The sequence below is a fragment of the Eublepharis macularius genome, chromosome 6, assembly GCF_028583425.1.
Source record: "Eublepharis macularius isolate TG4126 chromosome 6, MPM_Emac_v1.0, whole genome shotgun sequence".
Lineage (NCBI taxonomy): Eukaryota > Metazoa > Chordata > Lepidosauria > Squamata > Eublepharidae > Eublepharis > Eublepharis macularius.
In genome coordinates, this window is record NC_072795.1 from 12,742,822 (window position 1) to 12,761,181 (window position 18,360).

The following is an 18,360-nucleotide window of genomic DNA, read 5'->3' on the forward strand; positions in this document are numbered from 1 at the left end:
CAAAAAAGAGAGAGAGAGAGAGAGAGCAAAACACCAACGTTTCAACATTAAAGTCTTATTGCAGCAGCAATGATTTTAGTGGAACGGAAGCAAAGAAACCTCTCTGAAGTACACATCACATTAAACAGCTCTGCAATGCACAAAGTCCATGTGGTTCAAAGGTGAACCGGGTTAGACGGAGGCAGTGTACTTCTGTACAGTTCGCTACTGTTGTAAACCCCACTTTTCCCAAAGCACCCCATCTGCAATACACATGTGACAAGTGGCTCAGAGAGAAAGCGCTGGTGGCACATCTGGAGAGGAGGACCTTGGCTAACTTGATGGATCGTGGCTGCCCACCAGCTTGTCTCTCTAGTTCTGCGCTATCTGAACAGTCCCCAGTGCAGTAAACTGGAGGCAAAGCCATACTAAAGCACGTCATGGCAGTGCACAAGCGCCACCGTCAGCTCTGGATCTGACCATCGGAACACGAGCCACAAGAATTAGCCATCTCCATTCCACTAACAAGGTCATGTTTTGCGAAGTCCATGGACCGGATGGGCCTGCCCGAGGAGGTCAGGAAGGCTCCCACACTTCTGTCGCACTGCAAAATGTGCCAAACAGGAACATTTAAGAGGGTGTTACTGCCAAGGGACTGGAACTGTAGGAGTGTGAAACAGCCCAGGAAGGCGCCTTCATCATGGACTAGGATTGTAGTCTACCACGATGATTATCCTAGGAATCATCTTGCTCTTCTTGTCTCCGTATCTCCACTCTCTGCATTGTTTGTAATACACCCTTTGCATTGTCTTCTGGTTTTGTAATCCTAGTCCTATAGCAATGGAGGTCCTATACTACATAATTGCCTTGGCTCCCTCCCCTCCTTTTATTCTGCAATCTGCACTGTGTTCTAATTCTGAAACCCCAGTCCGATTGCATTACTCACGGGCTATCTTATGCTGCATGACTGCATTATTTTGTATTCTGTAATCCTTCTTGAGTCTCAGCAAGGAGGAGGGCTACAAATAAAGTAGATAATAAAAGAGGCATTCTGGGAAGGGATGGAGGAGAGGACCTCGTCCTACCTCTTGAAAGCGTGGCAAGTTCTCCTCTCCACTTTGATTGCTATCGCACAGCCAGAGCGCGTGTTAGCGCCATCCTTTGCAATGCTTATTTCAGATTACTTTGTATGATGGCTTTCCCGTTCGGAAAGATCAAGGTTCCCACCCCCGCCTCATGTAAATACAAACATACAAACAGCTAAAAGAGATTTTTGTACGATGTGGAGAAAGTTGCCCAATCTCTGGGATGAGCTTCTGGGCACAAAGGAAATGCATCCCATGTTAACAGCCTCCACATGACACAACTTAAAATGGGATCCATATGGCAGCCATAACGTGTCCACCAGCCCTCGGAAAAGAACATTACCAGAGTGAAGGCAGCCGTCCAAAAAACATGCCAGGAGAGAATTAGAAGTGCTAATGTGAGAAATAAATTAATCACATAATTAAAGACGTATGAGCACACGTATGAATTTTTGAATCTGCCTTCTACTGAGTCTCACATCCATTCGTCCCTCTAGCTCTCCCGTCTTCAGACTGTTGGTGTCTCTCCAGGGCCACGGGTAGAAAAAGGTCTTTCTCCAAACCCTGCTGCATGAAGGCCTTTGGCCAGAGAGGGCAGGGACTGACCATGAGACCTTGTGCCTGCACAGCATTTGCTGTACCACTGAATTGTGGTTCTTTCCCAGAAGCTTTCTGCCAGACCTGTGCGCTCACCCATAGATAAGCCAGCCGCCTGTGATGTCTCTGCATGATTCATTGCTTTGACCTTGCTTCTTTCCAGCCACTACCGAGAGGGAGTCATTCTGCTCTCTCTTTTCCTTGGATATGTTCAGACCAACTCAATCACTCCCACTCAGACCACTCAATCACAGATGTAGCTGAATCACTTGCTCTCGCATGAGTCTGCCCGTTGCTTCTCTGCATGTGCCAGCACTCTGGACTCATCCTCCAATCACTCAGGCAGAAACTTGGGGAGAGGGCTGCCCTGAGGCCAGTCAGTTATTTGGCTCTCTACACGAAAGTTATTCTGGGATAACAGCAAAATATATTTCCAATTTTCATTTGGAAAACGAATCTGTTTCCGCTACCAAACGTTTGGGAAATGCCGTGTTGAAAAGTCCCATGAGCAAAAAACAACGTCCTCGCTTGAGACCACTACACAAATGAGATTCTTGTAGCACAGGGGTTGTTGGCACTACAAATAGAGTTCTATATGGAACCAAATATGGCCTTTTCAGAAATAAAATGATATCTTTAAATCAAGGTATGTCGAACAGGAAGCTGGGATGCTGGCATAACCAGTATGTGAAGGGAATGCCAGGCAATGACTCTTATAGGAATAAAGGACTTTAGAGATACTTCACAAAGAGAGAAATCATAGAGGTGAACAGTTACCAGGAATCTAAGTGTGAGTCATGCTCAGATTCATGCCAGAGGACTCCAAGTTGCGTAGCGTGCTCCTGTGTATATTGCAAGATCTTGGAAGCGAGATACAGGCACATGAACACATGAAGCTTTCTTATTCAGCCTTCCTTACAGATTACGTTTTCTTTCTCCCCTTCTGCTGGAGTGATGTACACATCAGAATTCCATGGGGGTGGAGGTGGGGAGTACAGAAGAACTAGACACAGAATTCAGCTTCTTAAAAATCCTCAAATAGTAAAGAGTCCAAGAGCACCTTTAAGACTAACCAACTTTATTGAAGCATAAGCTTTCGAGAACCACAGCTCTCTTCCGTCAGATGCATGGAGGGTATGAAGAAACTGACCAGAGATGTATAGGTGGTGAGGGTGTGTGTGCAGGGAGTGAGGGCCATGTATCTGGAGGATAGGGATCACACCCAGCCTGGATTGGGCACTCCACCTCTTTCATGACTTTTGCAACTGATTTGCATCTACATGGCCCTCACTCCCTGCACACCCCCTCCTCTCACTATCCATATATCTCTGGCCAGTTGCTTCATACCATCCATGCATCTGATGAAGAGAGGTGCGGTTCTCGAAAGCTGACAATGCATATGATGAAGAGAGCTATGGTTCTCGAAAGCTTAAGCTACTATAAAATTGGTGCTATTGGACTCCTTACTATTTTGCAACTACAGACTAACACGGCGACTCCTCTGGATCTATGACCATTAAAAATCCCAGTTTCCCATTTTTTAAAGAAAAGAGATCCCCATGACTAATGTAGAGTTCTTTCTCTACATCACCTTCTTCCTCCTAGGTGACAGACTGCCTCTAGGGAGTGCCCTTTTGAGACAGGAACAAACAACACCAACCTCCATAGAAGGAATGCCTGCCAATTTAATGAGCCCTAATAAGGCTCATAAGAGCCCTGTGGCGCAGAGTGGTAAGCGGCAGTACTGCAGTCCAAGCACTGCTCACAGGACCTGAGTTCGATCCTGGTGGAAGCCGGGTTCAGGTAGCCGGCTCAAGGTTGACTCAGCCTTCCATCCTTGCGAGGTCGGTAAAATGAGTACCCAGTTTCCTGGGGGTAAAGTGTAGATGACTGGGGAAGGCAATGGCAAACCACCCCATAACAAAGTCTGCCAAAAAAAGGCGTGATGCGACGTCCCCCCATGGGTCAGTAATGACTCGGTGCTTGCACAGGGGACTACCTTTACCTTTTAATAAGGCTCATAGGGCAGGATGATAACAACTGATGCTATGGTGCCCTGATCTTTCCACTGCCAGAGAGAGCCAACCCCTCCCTCCCAAGTCTCCCGGGGTGCAGGATTCCCAGCATCCCGCCACTAGGGCTTCCCAAGCCAACTCTGATCTCGCCTTCGGGAGATGAAAGAGAAGCAGGAGATCTTCAAAAGGCCAGGAAGTTTAGATAGGAGGGGGAAAGACTCTGCTGTAAATTCATCTGAACTGCAATTCAGTTTTATTGCTATTTACTGCCAAGGCACCGAGAGCTCCCAGAATTGCTCAGGAGGAATGGAGGAGGAGGGAGAAGGGGATGGAGCGGCAAGTGTCATTAAAAAGGCAAACGCCTCGAGGCTGGAAGGAAGTCGAAGGCTTGACCACAGTTCCCCTTGTCAAGGCTTGGAGAAGGGCCAATTCAGACATTACGGCTTTTTTTTAAAGGTGGTTTGGAGCGTACAATCAAAACCGTAAGGCGTAAGTGAGACAAACGTGTGTTTGTAAACTTGCAATCTGTGGGGCTTGGGCCAGGGTTACGTGTAGCCACACTCAGAGTCTCTCTACATGAGACATCCGACACGTGAAGAACACGTGTTGGGAGATGCAATGGTAGCCGGGAAGGGTAGCTTTAAAAGGCAGAGCCGGCAGCAGGGCAAAGGATTTGCCATACATGGGAGCTGTGTGAAGGGGCTGTGAAATGCCAGAAGGGGGAACTTCAGCCCATTAGAACCTCTCCAGGTACAAGTTCAGCTCTGGAAGGTAGCTCCAGCCCATTTCCATTCCTCACTGCCCTCTGGTTGGGATCCCACACAGTTTTAGACTGGAGGGGTGAAATTGACAGAGCCTTCCAGGGGGTAAAGATGAAATTAACAAACACTCTGAGGAGCGATATCCACCGGCTCTGTCTTTTTAAACTACAGTTCCTGGCTAACATTGTGTCTCCCTACACTTGATGAACACACACTGAGGCGTCTTGTGTACAGAGCTGCTGTAGCACAGTGGTTAAGTGGTTCAGCTGCGAATCAGCACTCTACTGGTTTGAATCCAACTACTGCCATGAGCTCAGTAGTTGGCGAATAACCACTCCTCCCAGCTCCTCGCTGTATTGTTGGGATAATAATATTAACTTGTTCACCGCTCTGGGTGGGGCACTATTCTGCCTAGAAGAGCGGTATATAAGTGCAGTTGTTGTTGTTGTTACTGACACTCTCAGATTCAATTCTTGGCATCCTGGACAGTGGCCTGAGGAAAAGGACTGGAAGAGGAAGGCAGTGCCCTGGTGACCAGGCAAATGCAGCAGAAGGCCTGGCTATGGTTGCCAACGCCAGGTTGGGAAATTCCTGGAGATTTGGGGGTGGAACGTTGGGCAGTGTTTAGGAAGAGGTGGGACCTCATAACGCCATAGACCCCATCCTCTAAAGCTCCCATTTCCTCCAAGGGAACTGATCTCTGTAGTTTGGTGATGAATTGTGATTCCAGGAGATCTCCAGCTGCCACCTGGAGGTTGGCAACCCCTAGGCCTGGCTCCTAATATTTACATCAATCCTGACTGATAAGAAGGGCTCTGTGCAACCTACCAGTTGGAAAGGCCAATGTCCATTCCTTTCTCTGCCCGGAAAGAGACAGCTCTCCTAGGGTTGCCAGCCTCCAGGTGGGGCATGGCCATCTCCTGGAATTACGGCTGCTCTCCAGAGTACGGAGATCAGTTCCCCGGGAGCAAATGGCAGCTTCAGAGAGTGGGCTCCGTGGCACCACATCCTTCCTTAGCTCCCTCCTCAGGCTCTGCCCCCAAATCTTCAGGAATTTCTCAGTCTGGAGGGGGCAAACTGCACTCACCATTCGTGGATCAAGCTGCAGCTTTCTGTGGCAAACCCGGGGCCGGGCTAACGCGTCAACAGCCCAGGAGCCACATCCGATCTTGTTCTTTTCCCTGCACAGAAACGACTAAGCATGTAAGAAGAGCCCTGCTGGATCAGACCCGCGGCCCATCTAGTCCAGCATCCTGTCTCACACAGCGGCCCTGCAGAAACAGGCCCTCCTTGAATGGCAGTCGATACAATAAATTCATACACGACGCGATGCAGACCAACAACTTCTAATTTCATTCGCTGAAAAGCGCAACGCGCAAATATAAATATATTCAATCAAGAACATTAACAACAGTAATATAAATATTCAAACTTCCATATATAAAGCACACTCCAATCAATATAAATATTCCTACATAGTATTTATTTATTTATTTAATTTTCGATTTTTATTCCGCCCTCCCCACGTTGCCAGCAGGCTCAGGGAGGATGACAAGATACATAAAGGTTAAAATATATAAAACAATTATTATAATTAACGATTCGAAAAACATCTCATTCACACAGTTAAAATACAATGAAGTAGACTTCATTGTCTCCAGGGCTTTTTTTCAGGGGGAACATGGGGGAACGGAGTTCCGGAACCTCTTGAAAATGGTCACATGGCTGGTGGCCCCGCCCCCTGATCTCCAGACAGAGGGGAGTTTAGATTGCCCTCCACGCAGCTGCGGCACGGAGGGCAATCTAAACTCCCCTCTGTCTGGAGATCAGGGGGCGGGGCCACCAGCCATGTGACCATTTTCTCTGAGGCCAACCCACTGAGTTCCACCACCTCTTTTCCCAGAAAAAAAGCCCTGATTGTCTCCATCATGTCTTCTCCAAGTGCGTCCGATGAATAGGCGTTAAGTCGAAAATAAATATAGCCCCTGAGAAAGCGAAGACTGCGAAACAAAATCGGCCAGCCATTTTGTCGGGCTCACCGTGAGAGGCGGCTTCCTCGCATTGACTGGGAGAGATTCCAGCCGTTCATCGTTTGCACCAGTCCCACACCAAGGAAAGTATTCCTCTCAGGATAAGACACTTCTACTTGCATGGAAATTTCTCCAAGTATAAACTGGACTATAGGAATTTGACGGACAGTACCTAGGAACGACTTGGATGATATGAAATCTACTATGTAGGAATATTTATATTGATTGGAGTGTGCTTTATATATGGAAGTTTGAATATTTATATTACTGTTGTTAATGTTCTTGGATTGAATATCATGAATATTTGCACGTTGCACTTTTCAGTGAATGAAATTAGAAGTTGTTGGTCTACATAGCGTTGTGTATGAATTTACTGTATTGATTGCCATTTAAGGAGGGCCTGTTTCTGTATAGCATTGCAGTCTTTCCTTTAGCCTCTTTAGTGCTTGTCACACAGTGGCCAACCAGTTGCTATGGAGGGCTAACAATGGGGCATCGAGGCCGAGGCCTTTCCTTGAAGATGCTGACTTGCTTTAGGATTCAGAGGTTGACTGCCTCTGAATGTGGAGGTTTCCCTTACTCACCTTGGCTGATAGCCACCTCCGTCAATCTGTCTAATCCCCTTTTAAAAGTTGTCCATGCCTAGGGCTGACAGCCTCCAGGCGGTGGCTGGAGATCTCCTGAAATTACAACTAATCTCCAGGTGACAGAGATCAGTCCCCCTGGAGAAAATGGCTGCTTTGGAGGGTGGACTCTAAAGCGTTATACCATTGTGAGACCCTTCCCCTCCCCAAACCCTGCCCTCTCCAGGCTCCACCCCCCAAATCTCCAGGAATTTCCCAGCTTAGACCTGGCAACCCTATCTATGCCTGTGGTCATCACTCCATCCTCTGGCAGCGAATTCCACATTTTAATCACTTGTCTTGCAAAGAAGTATTTCCTTTTCTCCATCCCAAATCTACTGCCTGTCAGTCTTACTGGATGCCCTTAAGTTCTAGTATTTTGGGAGAGGGAGGAAAAGTTCTCTCTGGTTTACTCTCTCTACCCTGTGCATAATTTTATAATCCCTGGATATCCCTGCCCTGGATACACTTAAAGAGATGTTTATTATTTGTCTCTATGATTTTAGCTCTCTGCTCCCCAAATTCTCTTTTTGCACGCCTAATTATTAGTTTACACTTCTTTTGCCAGTCCCTTTGGTCCTTTCTGTCTACTTCATTGGGGCAGATCTTCTACATTGAAAAAAAACTTGTAATGGCTTTTTTGACTTGGGTCATTAAGCCATGAGGCACTCCCCTTTCTCTCTTGGGGAGAAAGCATTGTGCTTGCACCCTAGGCATGCCTGCAACCCCCAGAAGAATTGGGGTACAGCTGAGGGGAAAAGACGTCATGTAGGTGCTGACATCACTTCCACCTAGAACCCGGAAGTAACATCTCCGATTTCCAATGTTGGTGACATCCTAGAGCGTAGGAGGTGCCACGTCTGGGTTTTAGCTAGAAGTGATGTTGACGTGTATACATCATCTTTCCTCCCTTTCCTTCTGCTGCTCATTCAATCAGAAGGAGATGGCAGTGGGAGACTGCCCACCAAAGTGGGTGAGTTGGCAAGCCTACCGGGTCCACAAAGAATGGGTTCCCATGCTACAAAGGAGCCGAGCAACAGCTCAGCGGCGGAGCAGGCCCTGGAACTCGGGACTTCTCAGCGCAAATACAGACACATGCTACTGAATGGATCACATTAGCTCAGAGCATTCCTCTACCACTTTTCACCACCCTGCTCACAAGTGGAGGGGACCACTTAAAGTAAACGTGGAAGAAGCCTTAATGTGTAGTTGTACTCCTATTCATCCCCTTTTCCCCAGACCCTGAGTGAAAGTTTCCAAAGTTAAACCAACTTTTTTCTTTCTTGCCTAGCGTGGTTCTGCGAGTCTTTCTACACGAGACGCCTTGAAAGACAGAGCCGGTGGAGATCGCTCCAGAGGGGATGGATTCTCTCACAGCGCTCTGATGCCTCTGGCGTGCCGGACGGTCTCCCCCTCCGGAGCTTTTACCCTGTCGCCCTCACTGCTTAAAACTTTGAATAAACCAAGCCTTGGCAGGGCAAAAGGCTCTGGAAGGGGAGACACCAGAGTCGGTGGAGGGCTGTGGGAGAATCAGTCCCGTCCAGAATGATAGCCATCAACTCTGTCTTTCAAAACTATGTTTCCCAGCTACCATTGCATCTTCCGACATGTGAAGAACACGTGTCAGATGGCTTACGTAGAGACACTCTGTGCTATAAATCATAGAATCATAGACTTGGAAGGGACCTCTAGGGTCATCTAGTCCAACCCCCTGCATAATGCAGGAAATTGACAAATACCCCCCCCCAACTGCCCCCGTGACCCCTGCTCCATGCCCAGAAGATGGCAAAACACCTCCAGGATCCCTGGCCAAACTGGCCTTGAGAACTAAACACTGATGTAACCCATTCTGGCCTCTCCCTCATGATCTGCCCAGATTCACAGAATCAGCATTGCTGTCAGGTGGCCAGCTAGCCTCTGCTTAAAAACCTCCAAAGAAGGAGAGCCCACCACCTCCCGAGGAAGCCTGTTCCACTGAGGGACTGTTTTAACTGTCAGGAAGTTCTTCCTAATGCTTAGCCTAAAACACTTTTGATTTCAACCCGTTGGTTCTGGTCCGACCTTCTGGGGCAGTGGAAAACAACTCCGCACCATCCTCTATATTGCAGCCTTTCAAGTACTTGAAGATGGTTATCATATCACCTCTCAGTCGTCTCCTCTCCAGCCTAAACATTCCGAGCTCCTTCAACCTTTCCTCATAGGACTTGGTCTGCAAAACCCTCACCATCTTCGTTGCCCTCCTCTGGTCACGTTCCAGCTTGTCTATATCCTTCTTAAATTGTGGAGCTCCAAAATGAACACAATACTCTAGGTGAGGTCTAACCAGAGCAGAGTAGAGCGATACCATCACTTCTCATGATCCGGACACTATACTTCTGCTGATACAGCCCAAAATTGCATTTGGCTTTTTAGCTACCACCTCACACTGCTGACTCATGTTCGGTGTATGGTCTACTAAGACCCCTAGCTCCTTTTCGCACATACTACTGCCAAGACAAGTCTCCCCCATCCTATAATTATGCATCTGATTTTTCCTTCCTCAATGCAGAACTTTGCATTTATCTCTGTTGAAATTCATTTTATTTGTTTTTGCCCAGTTTTCCAGCCTGTCAAGATCATCCTGTATCCTTATTCTGTCTTCGACTGTATTTGCTACCCCTCCCAATTTAGTATCATCTGCAAATTCAATAAGCATTCCCTGTATTCCTTCATCCAAATCATATACAAAATGTTAAACAGAACAGGTCCCAGGACTGATCCCTGAGGAATTCCACTTGTCACTCTTCTCCAAGAGGACGAGGAACCATTAACTAGCACTCTTTGGGTGCAATCTTTCAACCAGTGACAGAGCCACCTAATAGTAATAGGATCCAAACCACATTTTACCACAAATGTTTTGCCCTGCTCAGTGGTACTTTTTTTGCATTCGGCTACAAAGTGAATTGAAATGGAGGTGCCGCAAAGAATGGAATCCCCCATTAATATACCCCTTGGGCAATATCCTCCCAGATATTTATGGAAAAGCCAGTGCTCTAAAGAAGAAGTCCTCTTTCTAACTGCAATGTCTCCTTTGCTCCTTGGTTTCAAGCTAATTAACTACTTCCTGTTTTCTGGGACTGTCTGGCTCTCTCCTGGCACTTATGAATCAATTGTTAATTATCGTTTTTTAATTCCTCGGGGAGGTGGGGAGCTTAAGCACCGTGTTTTTACTTTGTAGCCAGCCACAGACACTGATTATATATATATTTTTAAATGTTATTGTTTATTATCATAATTGCACAGTAGCCATGCAATTTATTTTAACAGAGCGCTGGCAAATTACAAAGTACAAAATGGTATTTCCCCCCACCCCAAGGAAACAACAACAAATAATTTACAATTGATTCATGAATGCAGACAGGAACCAGGCAGACCACCAAAGAACAGGAAGTTATTAATTATGCTGGAAAGAGGAAAGCGGCCTGAACATTTAAAGAGACAGTAGCTGTGTGAAGCCTCAGTTGTGCTTTGACTGTCCAAATGGTACCGCCTGAACTCGCATTTAAGATGTTTTAAAAAAAAAATGTCAGAAGTTATTTCTGGGGGGAGAAGAAGAGAAAATACTCTAATGCAAAGGGTTGACTACAATACTGTCTGTATAATCTGTAAAAACAAAGCAATCAGATACGCTTAATAGGGAACCAAGCTCACAGAAGTTGCGGTGTTTATTAGCATTCTATTGCTGGCAGCTTTTATGTGGGCAAAAGTCTAAAGCTGCTGACTTCTGGAGGCATACCTAATTCACTGCTTGCTCAGATGTGGCAACTGAAACCAGCAATGTGCTACTACACAGTATCATAGCCTGGAGTATTTTATTCCTAACAACAGTCGTGTATCCATCATACCCCTTACTTCAGGACAAGATTCGAGCAACTTACAAGCTGTCTCTTGCTTGGCTAGTAAGTATCAGGCAATACAGGTTATGTAAACTGGAAGAGAGTCTAATATATTGTCGAAGGCTTTCACGGCCAGAGAACGATGGCTGTTGTGGATTTTCCGGGCTGTATAGCCGTGGTCTTGGCATTGTAGAGTCTGTTCTTCCCAACCACTTTTTTTTTTTAGTTGTCAAAGAGTCACATATAACTAATGCAGATATCTGTGGGCAGTGGGGCTAGTAAGATTTTTTTCTTTTGCAAGGCTAGAACATTTTGTGGACTTATCTGTAAGGTTGTATTAAAGTCAGTGCTATTTTACAACGGATGGGTAACAAGACCAGCGCAACCCCGCTCCCTTGAATGAAGGTTAGATTTGCAGAACACCAGTTTTACAGGCAAACCTTTTATGGGAGATTTTTGACACTGCATGCCTCTTCGGAGAGTGGAACGGAAGGGTGAGGCAAGAGCCTGCTCCGTTTCGGATTTACCAAATGAGTATACGAACATTTTCAAAGTCCCCTCACAACTTACAGGAAATCTGGCTAACTTCAAGGCCCTGTAAATCCTTAAAATCTGTTTCCATTTACAGACATGAAGCCTTCCCATGGAAGATATCCAACTCTAAAAGCACAAAGAGACACACATGGACATTCACCTATATGTATATATATTTTACTCAACGCATAAAACAGCAAATGAAGATTTCTATCGGCTCGCAGCCAAGAACCTGTCTGGATGAAGAACCAAAGCTCCCTGCCCAAGTGTTTCATCTCCTAAATTTTTAGCAAGTGCTCAAACCAGCTGAGAGCAGTTACAAAATCCTCTCTCGCTCTGCCCAACAAAATGGCTGCACACAGCTAGGCAAGATGGCAGACTGCTACAAGTTCTATGAATCTATGGATTCTGATTGGTTGATTTATGTTCCAGAACAGGTCATGTGACATTGTGCACTGTTAAGGCAAGAAACAGAGACCGATAAGCCATACATAGGACTGCAGAAAAGTGCATGAAACACGAAGTTCATTCACAAACCATTATGATCAAAACGGTAGCATGGACAGCTGTTCCAACCAGCTTTTATTTTGTTTGTCATAGGGTAAAATGGTCCCTCAGCATATCTGAGGGACTGCCTATCCCCACATGTACCTCGGAGAGCTCTTAGATCTGCAAGTAAACACCTACTGGTGGTCCCTGGCCCCACGGAGGCTCGGCTGGCCTCGACCAAGGCTAGGGTATTTTCTGTCCTGGCCCCAACCTGGTGGAACTCTCTGTCGGAAGACACTCGGGCCTGCCAAGATCTTGTATCTTTTCGGCGGGCCTGTAAGACAGGTATATGGTTGAGGCCAGCACTGGTTCCATCTAATTAGCCTCCCTGCTGGTCTCCTGTCAGTGGGGGGGAGCATATGGTCCATCTGCCCCCCCATACTTGAAGAGTTAGAGGTTCACCAACCCACACCTCCACCCTTTTCTTCCCTTGTGTATGGTGGGCAGGGACAGGGGGAAGGGTGTCCCATTTGGAATGTGGATATCCATGAGATGTTCTTTTATTGGTTTTCTTCTTGTATCTTATTTATGATTGTGACCCGCCCTGAGCCTGCTTGTGGGGAGGGCGGGCTAAAAATCCAATTAATTAATTAATTAATTAATTATCATACTCTATCATGGTATCTTCTCAACGATTGTGTGCCTACAGACTTGTAGTGGCCTGAGTGGCCAAAGCTAGCCCAAGCTTGTCAAATCTCAGAAGCTAAGCAGGGTTGGCCAAACTTAGCACTTGGATGGGAGACCTCCAGTGAAGACCAGGGTTGCAGAGGCAGGCAATGGCAAACCACCTCTGTTAGTCTCTAGCCTTGAAAACCCGATGGGATTGCCACAATAACATACTGTGTAAACCGCTCTTATTAGGTGTTAAGTTGGCCATAAGGGCATTATATAAATCAAATGTTGTTGTTCTTGTTCTTGTTGTTATTATTAGTAAGTCAGCTGCAACCTGAAGGCACTTTACACACACAGACTAGTAACATTAAATTCTACACCATCTTGGTGCAGAGAATCAGGTCTTGAAGAAAGATTGCACAGGAAGCTTCATGTATCCAAATGTACAGAATTCAATGCCACAAGATGTGGTAAATAACAACCACAAACACTGATGGTATTAAAATGACAAGACAAATGAATGGAAGATAGAACTTCCATGTACAGAGGCAGTTAACCAGATTCGGAGGAAGAGAGGAAGGTCTGCTCTTTCCCCTGCCTTTGAGTTTACAGAAGCATCGGCCTGGTGAGAGAAAGACCACTGGACCCGATAGGCTTTTGTACTGATCCAGCGGGTTGTTCTTATCTCAGCTGAATAATTTTGCATCTCGAATTCCGAGATCAAAATGGCAACATCTGTCGAGAGATGGCAAACGACGCCTCCTGGTTCTGCATCTTGAGGACGCAGCACGACCCACTGGGGAATGCAGGCTGTGAAGCTCAGCTTCTTAGAAGTTCAGTGTCTAAACGTACAAACCCTGCAGGCTCAGAAGGTAAACCCTTGGCAGTCGCCCGGATCGAGCACTCTCCAATTCCTGTCACTGCTCTCTACCCTACAGGCATCCTTACATCTCCCCCTTTGCCAATGCAGGCCTCTGAGATGGATTTATTTTGGATTCCTCGCTTGTTTGCTCCCAAAGGTTTGGAGAAAAGAGTCACAACAAGTTATGAACAGATATAAAGTACCTAGTTATTTGGAGACAAGCCTCTATTGCTGACCTCTGTTTGGAGGAAGATCAAGAGGGCTGCAGCTAGGAGACGTTGGCACGGATAGCCTAGGTTCACGTCTCCAAAAAGCAACGGGTTCGCTTGGCAGGACAGACCCAGCCTTATTTTCCCACCCAGGAATGTGGAATATTGATAACCTGTTACACAGCATTGTCTTGAAGGCATCGTTGCCAACCTCCAGGTGGGGCCTGAAGATCGCCCAGAATTACAACTGATTGCCAGATGATAAGAGATCAGTTCCCTTGGAGAAAAAGACTGCTTAGGAGAGTGGGCTCTATGACATTGCACCGCGCTGCAAGTCCCTCCCTTCCCCAAACGCTGCCCTCCGAAGGTTCCGCTTCCAAATTCCAAGGAAATTCCCAACCTGGAGTTGGCAAAGGTGACCGAGATGAGAAATCGTTCGCTGAAAATGGGGGAGGGGGGATCCCAGACAGGATGCAAATGAGCCCGAGAATGCATCTTTAAAGGCTTCTTCTTAAGGGGGGGGGGAGGGACTGAGCAATCTCAGGATTTGAGGTTCTGCTTAGCACTCCTGCAGGCCGTTTTAAATAGTCTGCCGACCAGAGCCGAGACGATACAGTGGTGTAGGTGCCACGTTTATATCAAACACATATATAAAAATAACAGGTTCCCAGGACTGAAGCCTGCTGTAGTCATAGGGACCTGCCGCTCCGACTGCCCCCTCAAAGCCATTTCCCTTCCACGGATCACTACGCCTCAGTGGAGCCTCTGCCAGGACAATGCCAGAGGCCTATTTTGATTCAGAATCAACTGGACTTCCACTAACCTCCAGGTGCAGGAACAACTGTTCCATGACCAGAGAGAAGGAAAGGGGGGAGGACGACAGAAATCACTTCGAAAGGGGCCTTTGCTCGCCTGCTGGACACCCAACCACCCATCACACATTCAATCACAGAAGATATTAGAGCTAGACAAGGTCTGGGCAGCCTTTGGGAGGCTTTAATGCTTTCAGGCACTCAAGCACAGAACCAGAAAACACAGGTTTTGATTTTTAATTTTAAAACTTGGGTGTCAGGAGGTCAGCCTCGAAGGGAGGTTGGAGAGAGCGCATATCATTTCCTTACAGGAAAAAAAAAATAAAGGAAAAGAAGCCGCCTCGAGCTGAAACTGGGGCATCCTTCCAAAGTACAATTCAAGGGGCTGCTTTTAATCATACAAAGCCCTCAGCGGCTTTGGCCGCAGATACCTTAAAGAGGCTGCCACCTCCATTACATTCCACCAGGATGTTTAAGACTGACAGAAGGCCGGCTGGAGAACATGCGCAGAGTAACTTTCCTTTCACAGTTGAGTCACTTCTATGTACCTTAAGGCAGCTTGACTCCTTTGCAGAGGTGAGTCTCGGCAGCCCTCCTTTTATAAGATTATCTTTCATATATTTAATCAAAAAGTATGTATTCCACTCAGGCTTAACATCCCCCTGGTGGAAGATCCCCCACCACCAGTGGGCAGTTCCCACCACTGCCCAGCTGGCCAGTGGGGAAAAAATTGCCGAAAATAGGAAAGTATTCCGACACGCTGACATCACTCCCTGTGGGCCCGGAAGTGACATCACTGCATCACCGGGTACACTCCAGTATTTGGAGAAAACTCTGTGGTTAAACCATAGAGTTTTCCCCAAATACCCGAGAGTCCCCAGTATTCCCTGACAATGAGTTGATATCACTTCTGAGCACATGGGAGTGATATAAGTGCCCCTACCTTCTCATAAACATCAGACTTCCTAAAAATTAATATGGATCATTATCAACTAAAAACAAAGCGATATTGTTTCTATTAAAAAAACAAGTCCATAAAATGTTTTTGGAAAAGATACACTACTTTTAAAGGGCGACCTTAAAAAAAATCTTTGATGTTATTTTTTTAAAGGAATCCCATACTACTAGGGCCAGTGTATGAAGCACTCTTATACTGAATCGGACTTTCTACCTCAGTATTGGTCGCACGGGAAGAGAGAGGTTTTCCTAAGCTTTCCTATGTTCTACCCATTTCTCAAGACGGCACACTCCGTCGCTATGCCAAAACTAGTTTTTCATAAAGATCAGGTTCTAAGTAGGGTCTCTCCATCAGATACCACTGGGTAGGAGAGGTGGGCTCTTTAGGATATTTAGGATCAAGGCTGAAAAATTACCTATTAGCTTAACTCTGTTCCTTGGGGGGGCATTCAGTGGTCCACATGAAGTTCTCTGAGCTGTCCCTACAGGCCTCTGTCCCTCGCCCTCGCCTGACCTCACCACGGTGCGTGCATCTCTCTCTGCCACTGGGGGTGGCTGCCAGCGTGCCAGCAACAGGCATACTGTCGAATGGAATATGGTGGCTGGAATAAGCTACTACTGTCTATGAAGAAGGTGATGCAAATGCCCTCTGGCTCTCAGACTGACATTTATTTATTTAAATAACTTGTAAAAAAAATTACCAAGGATGAGGTGGATTGGGAAGAGAGCAGTATCTGAATTTCCTGCCTGAAAGGCAAGCCAGTGTACAGCCATCCCTATACCACGCGAAGCCACCAGGCCACAGGACAGAGTTCGGCATGGCCCTCTTCACACCGCAACTCAGGAACACCCGAATGGAGATGGCTGCTTACCTTGGCACTGAGTTTCCTTCATGGTCGGTTCGTAACCCGCAGCACACGTGCAAGCTCCCACTGGTACCATCCATTCTCCATCGCCATTACAGTAGAGTTTTAGGGGTACCGATACTTCCACCGCGTTGGGGATGCAGGTCCCTGGAGCAATCACGAGGGAGGTTGGCTCCGCCCCAGTCAGGGTCTCAGGAAAAACAGCAAAGCCAGCGATGGTGCTGGAGCACTTCTTGTAGAAGGCGCGGACAGAGATGAGGGACATGCAAGCGCCCAAGTCCTGGAAGGCCAGGTAGAAGCCATTCTTGGAAAGGGGTCCAAAGCTGCGCACCTTGGTGTTCATCCGGCCAGATTCCAGCTTGGAGAAACTCTCATCGGGAGCAATTGTATCCACTTTGATGTACGGGTTTTCCATCCAGAAAGGACTGGAGGCAGAGGCAGAGTCCGTATCCGACTCGTAATAGAAGAGGTTGAAAGTCTCTTTGCAGGAACCGGGGATGTTAGGAATGCTGTTGCAGTCCCGCACAGTGAACTTGAGCTCCACGTAAACGCGTTGGACGTCATGGCGCTGGATGAACTGGGTGCGCAGCCAGTTGTTCTGGTTGGTCTCCCGCACATTGCACACCTGGTAGGTCCGTATGGGATTCATGGCCTCGTCGTAGCCACTGACTTCTTCCCACTGCACAAAATTAAATCCATTAATGTGTTTTCTTTTTAACAAAATGGGGGAAATGGAGATGGTGTGTGGGGGGGGGGAGAACGGAGAAAGGCTCCTCCACAGACCTACTGGAATCCTCCCAAACAAAAGTGGTTTTCTGCTGGAAATATAGGAGGCAGGGATCCAAGGTACAGCTCTAAAAATACTGCCAGCAGGCAATCCAAATTTTGTAGCAGATGAAATTGTTATTATTATTATTTCGATTTGCATCGAAATTTGCATTTCGAGTTAATTCTACCAACTTCAATTGTGTCCCCCCGCCCTTGGCTATCTTTTTTCTAAACCAAAAAAAGCTTCAGGCTCTTTTGCCTTTCCATGTAAGAAAGACGTCCCAACTCCATAACTGTTTTGCTTGCCCTTCTTTTACTCTGCCAAATTCGGAGACTCCTACTCAAGTGATGTTAATAAACCATGCAAGAGGCAAGGTTAGTTCCGAAGACAAGAGCGTACAAACCAAACAAATCAAGCAGGCAAAATTAGAAATGAAATCTGCATAGGTCTAAATGAGCCAGCTTAGCTCAATCTCAAGACAATAAAAACAAAGCCCCAAAGGAGCGTTATGTAAACAAAGGGAGACGGGGAAATTATTCTAAGGTTTCACTTTGTGGATTTAAAGGAGCTCGGCACAGACAACTGTGGTGATGACACAATTTGGGGTGACGAGGGAAGAGGGAGATTTTCTAAAAGCCTGCATGGCCACAATTCTGCCAGTGTGCAGAGGTTATTCTGTTTGGGGAGTGGAGAAAAGGATCGTTTCAAGCCATTAGGGGTTGCAGAGAAAAACCTGGACGTGTTTTGGACCAAAGCATGGAAGGTAGGAGAAAGAAAATTGTGCAATGTCACAAACTCAACGTTAACGCTAATTCTGTGAACCTAGGCAGATCATGAGAGGGAGGGCAGGAATGGTTACATGAGTGCTTAGCTCTCGTGGCCCCTTCTTACATGCACAGGTTAATGTTAATCGCCACTTTGGGGTCAGGAAGCAATTTCCCCCAGGCCAGTTTGGCCAAGGATCTTGATGGTGTTTTGCCATCTTCTGGGCATGGAGTAGGGGTCACTGGGGATGTGTGGAGGGGGAGGTAGTTGTGAATTTCCTGCACTATGAAAGGGGTTGGACTAGATGACCCTGGAGGATCCTTACAATACTATGATTCTATGTTAGCCCTTTAAAGACCAATTAGGTTTCTGGGGTATGAGCTTTCAAGAATCAGAACTTCCTTCATTAGATGCCTCGGACATATCTGACAGAGAGAGCTCTGTGGAGGAGGCTAGAACT

General features: G+C 46.7%; 1 protein-coding gene across 1 annotated transcript in view; it reads right to left on the reverse strand.

Moving 5' to 3' along the window:
* The window catches only part of EPHB3 (EPH receptor B3), a 111,201-nt gene that overhangs the window by 46,520 nt on the left and 46,321 nt on the right, over window positions 1-18,360 (reverse strand). Inside the window, exon 3 of the mRNA XM_054982390.1 lies at window positions 16,373-17,045. Within this exon, the coding sequence (XP_054838365.1) occupies window positions 16,373-17,045 (673 nt within the window). The remainder of the gene's footprint in view (window positions 1-16,372; window positions 17,046-18,360) is intronic.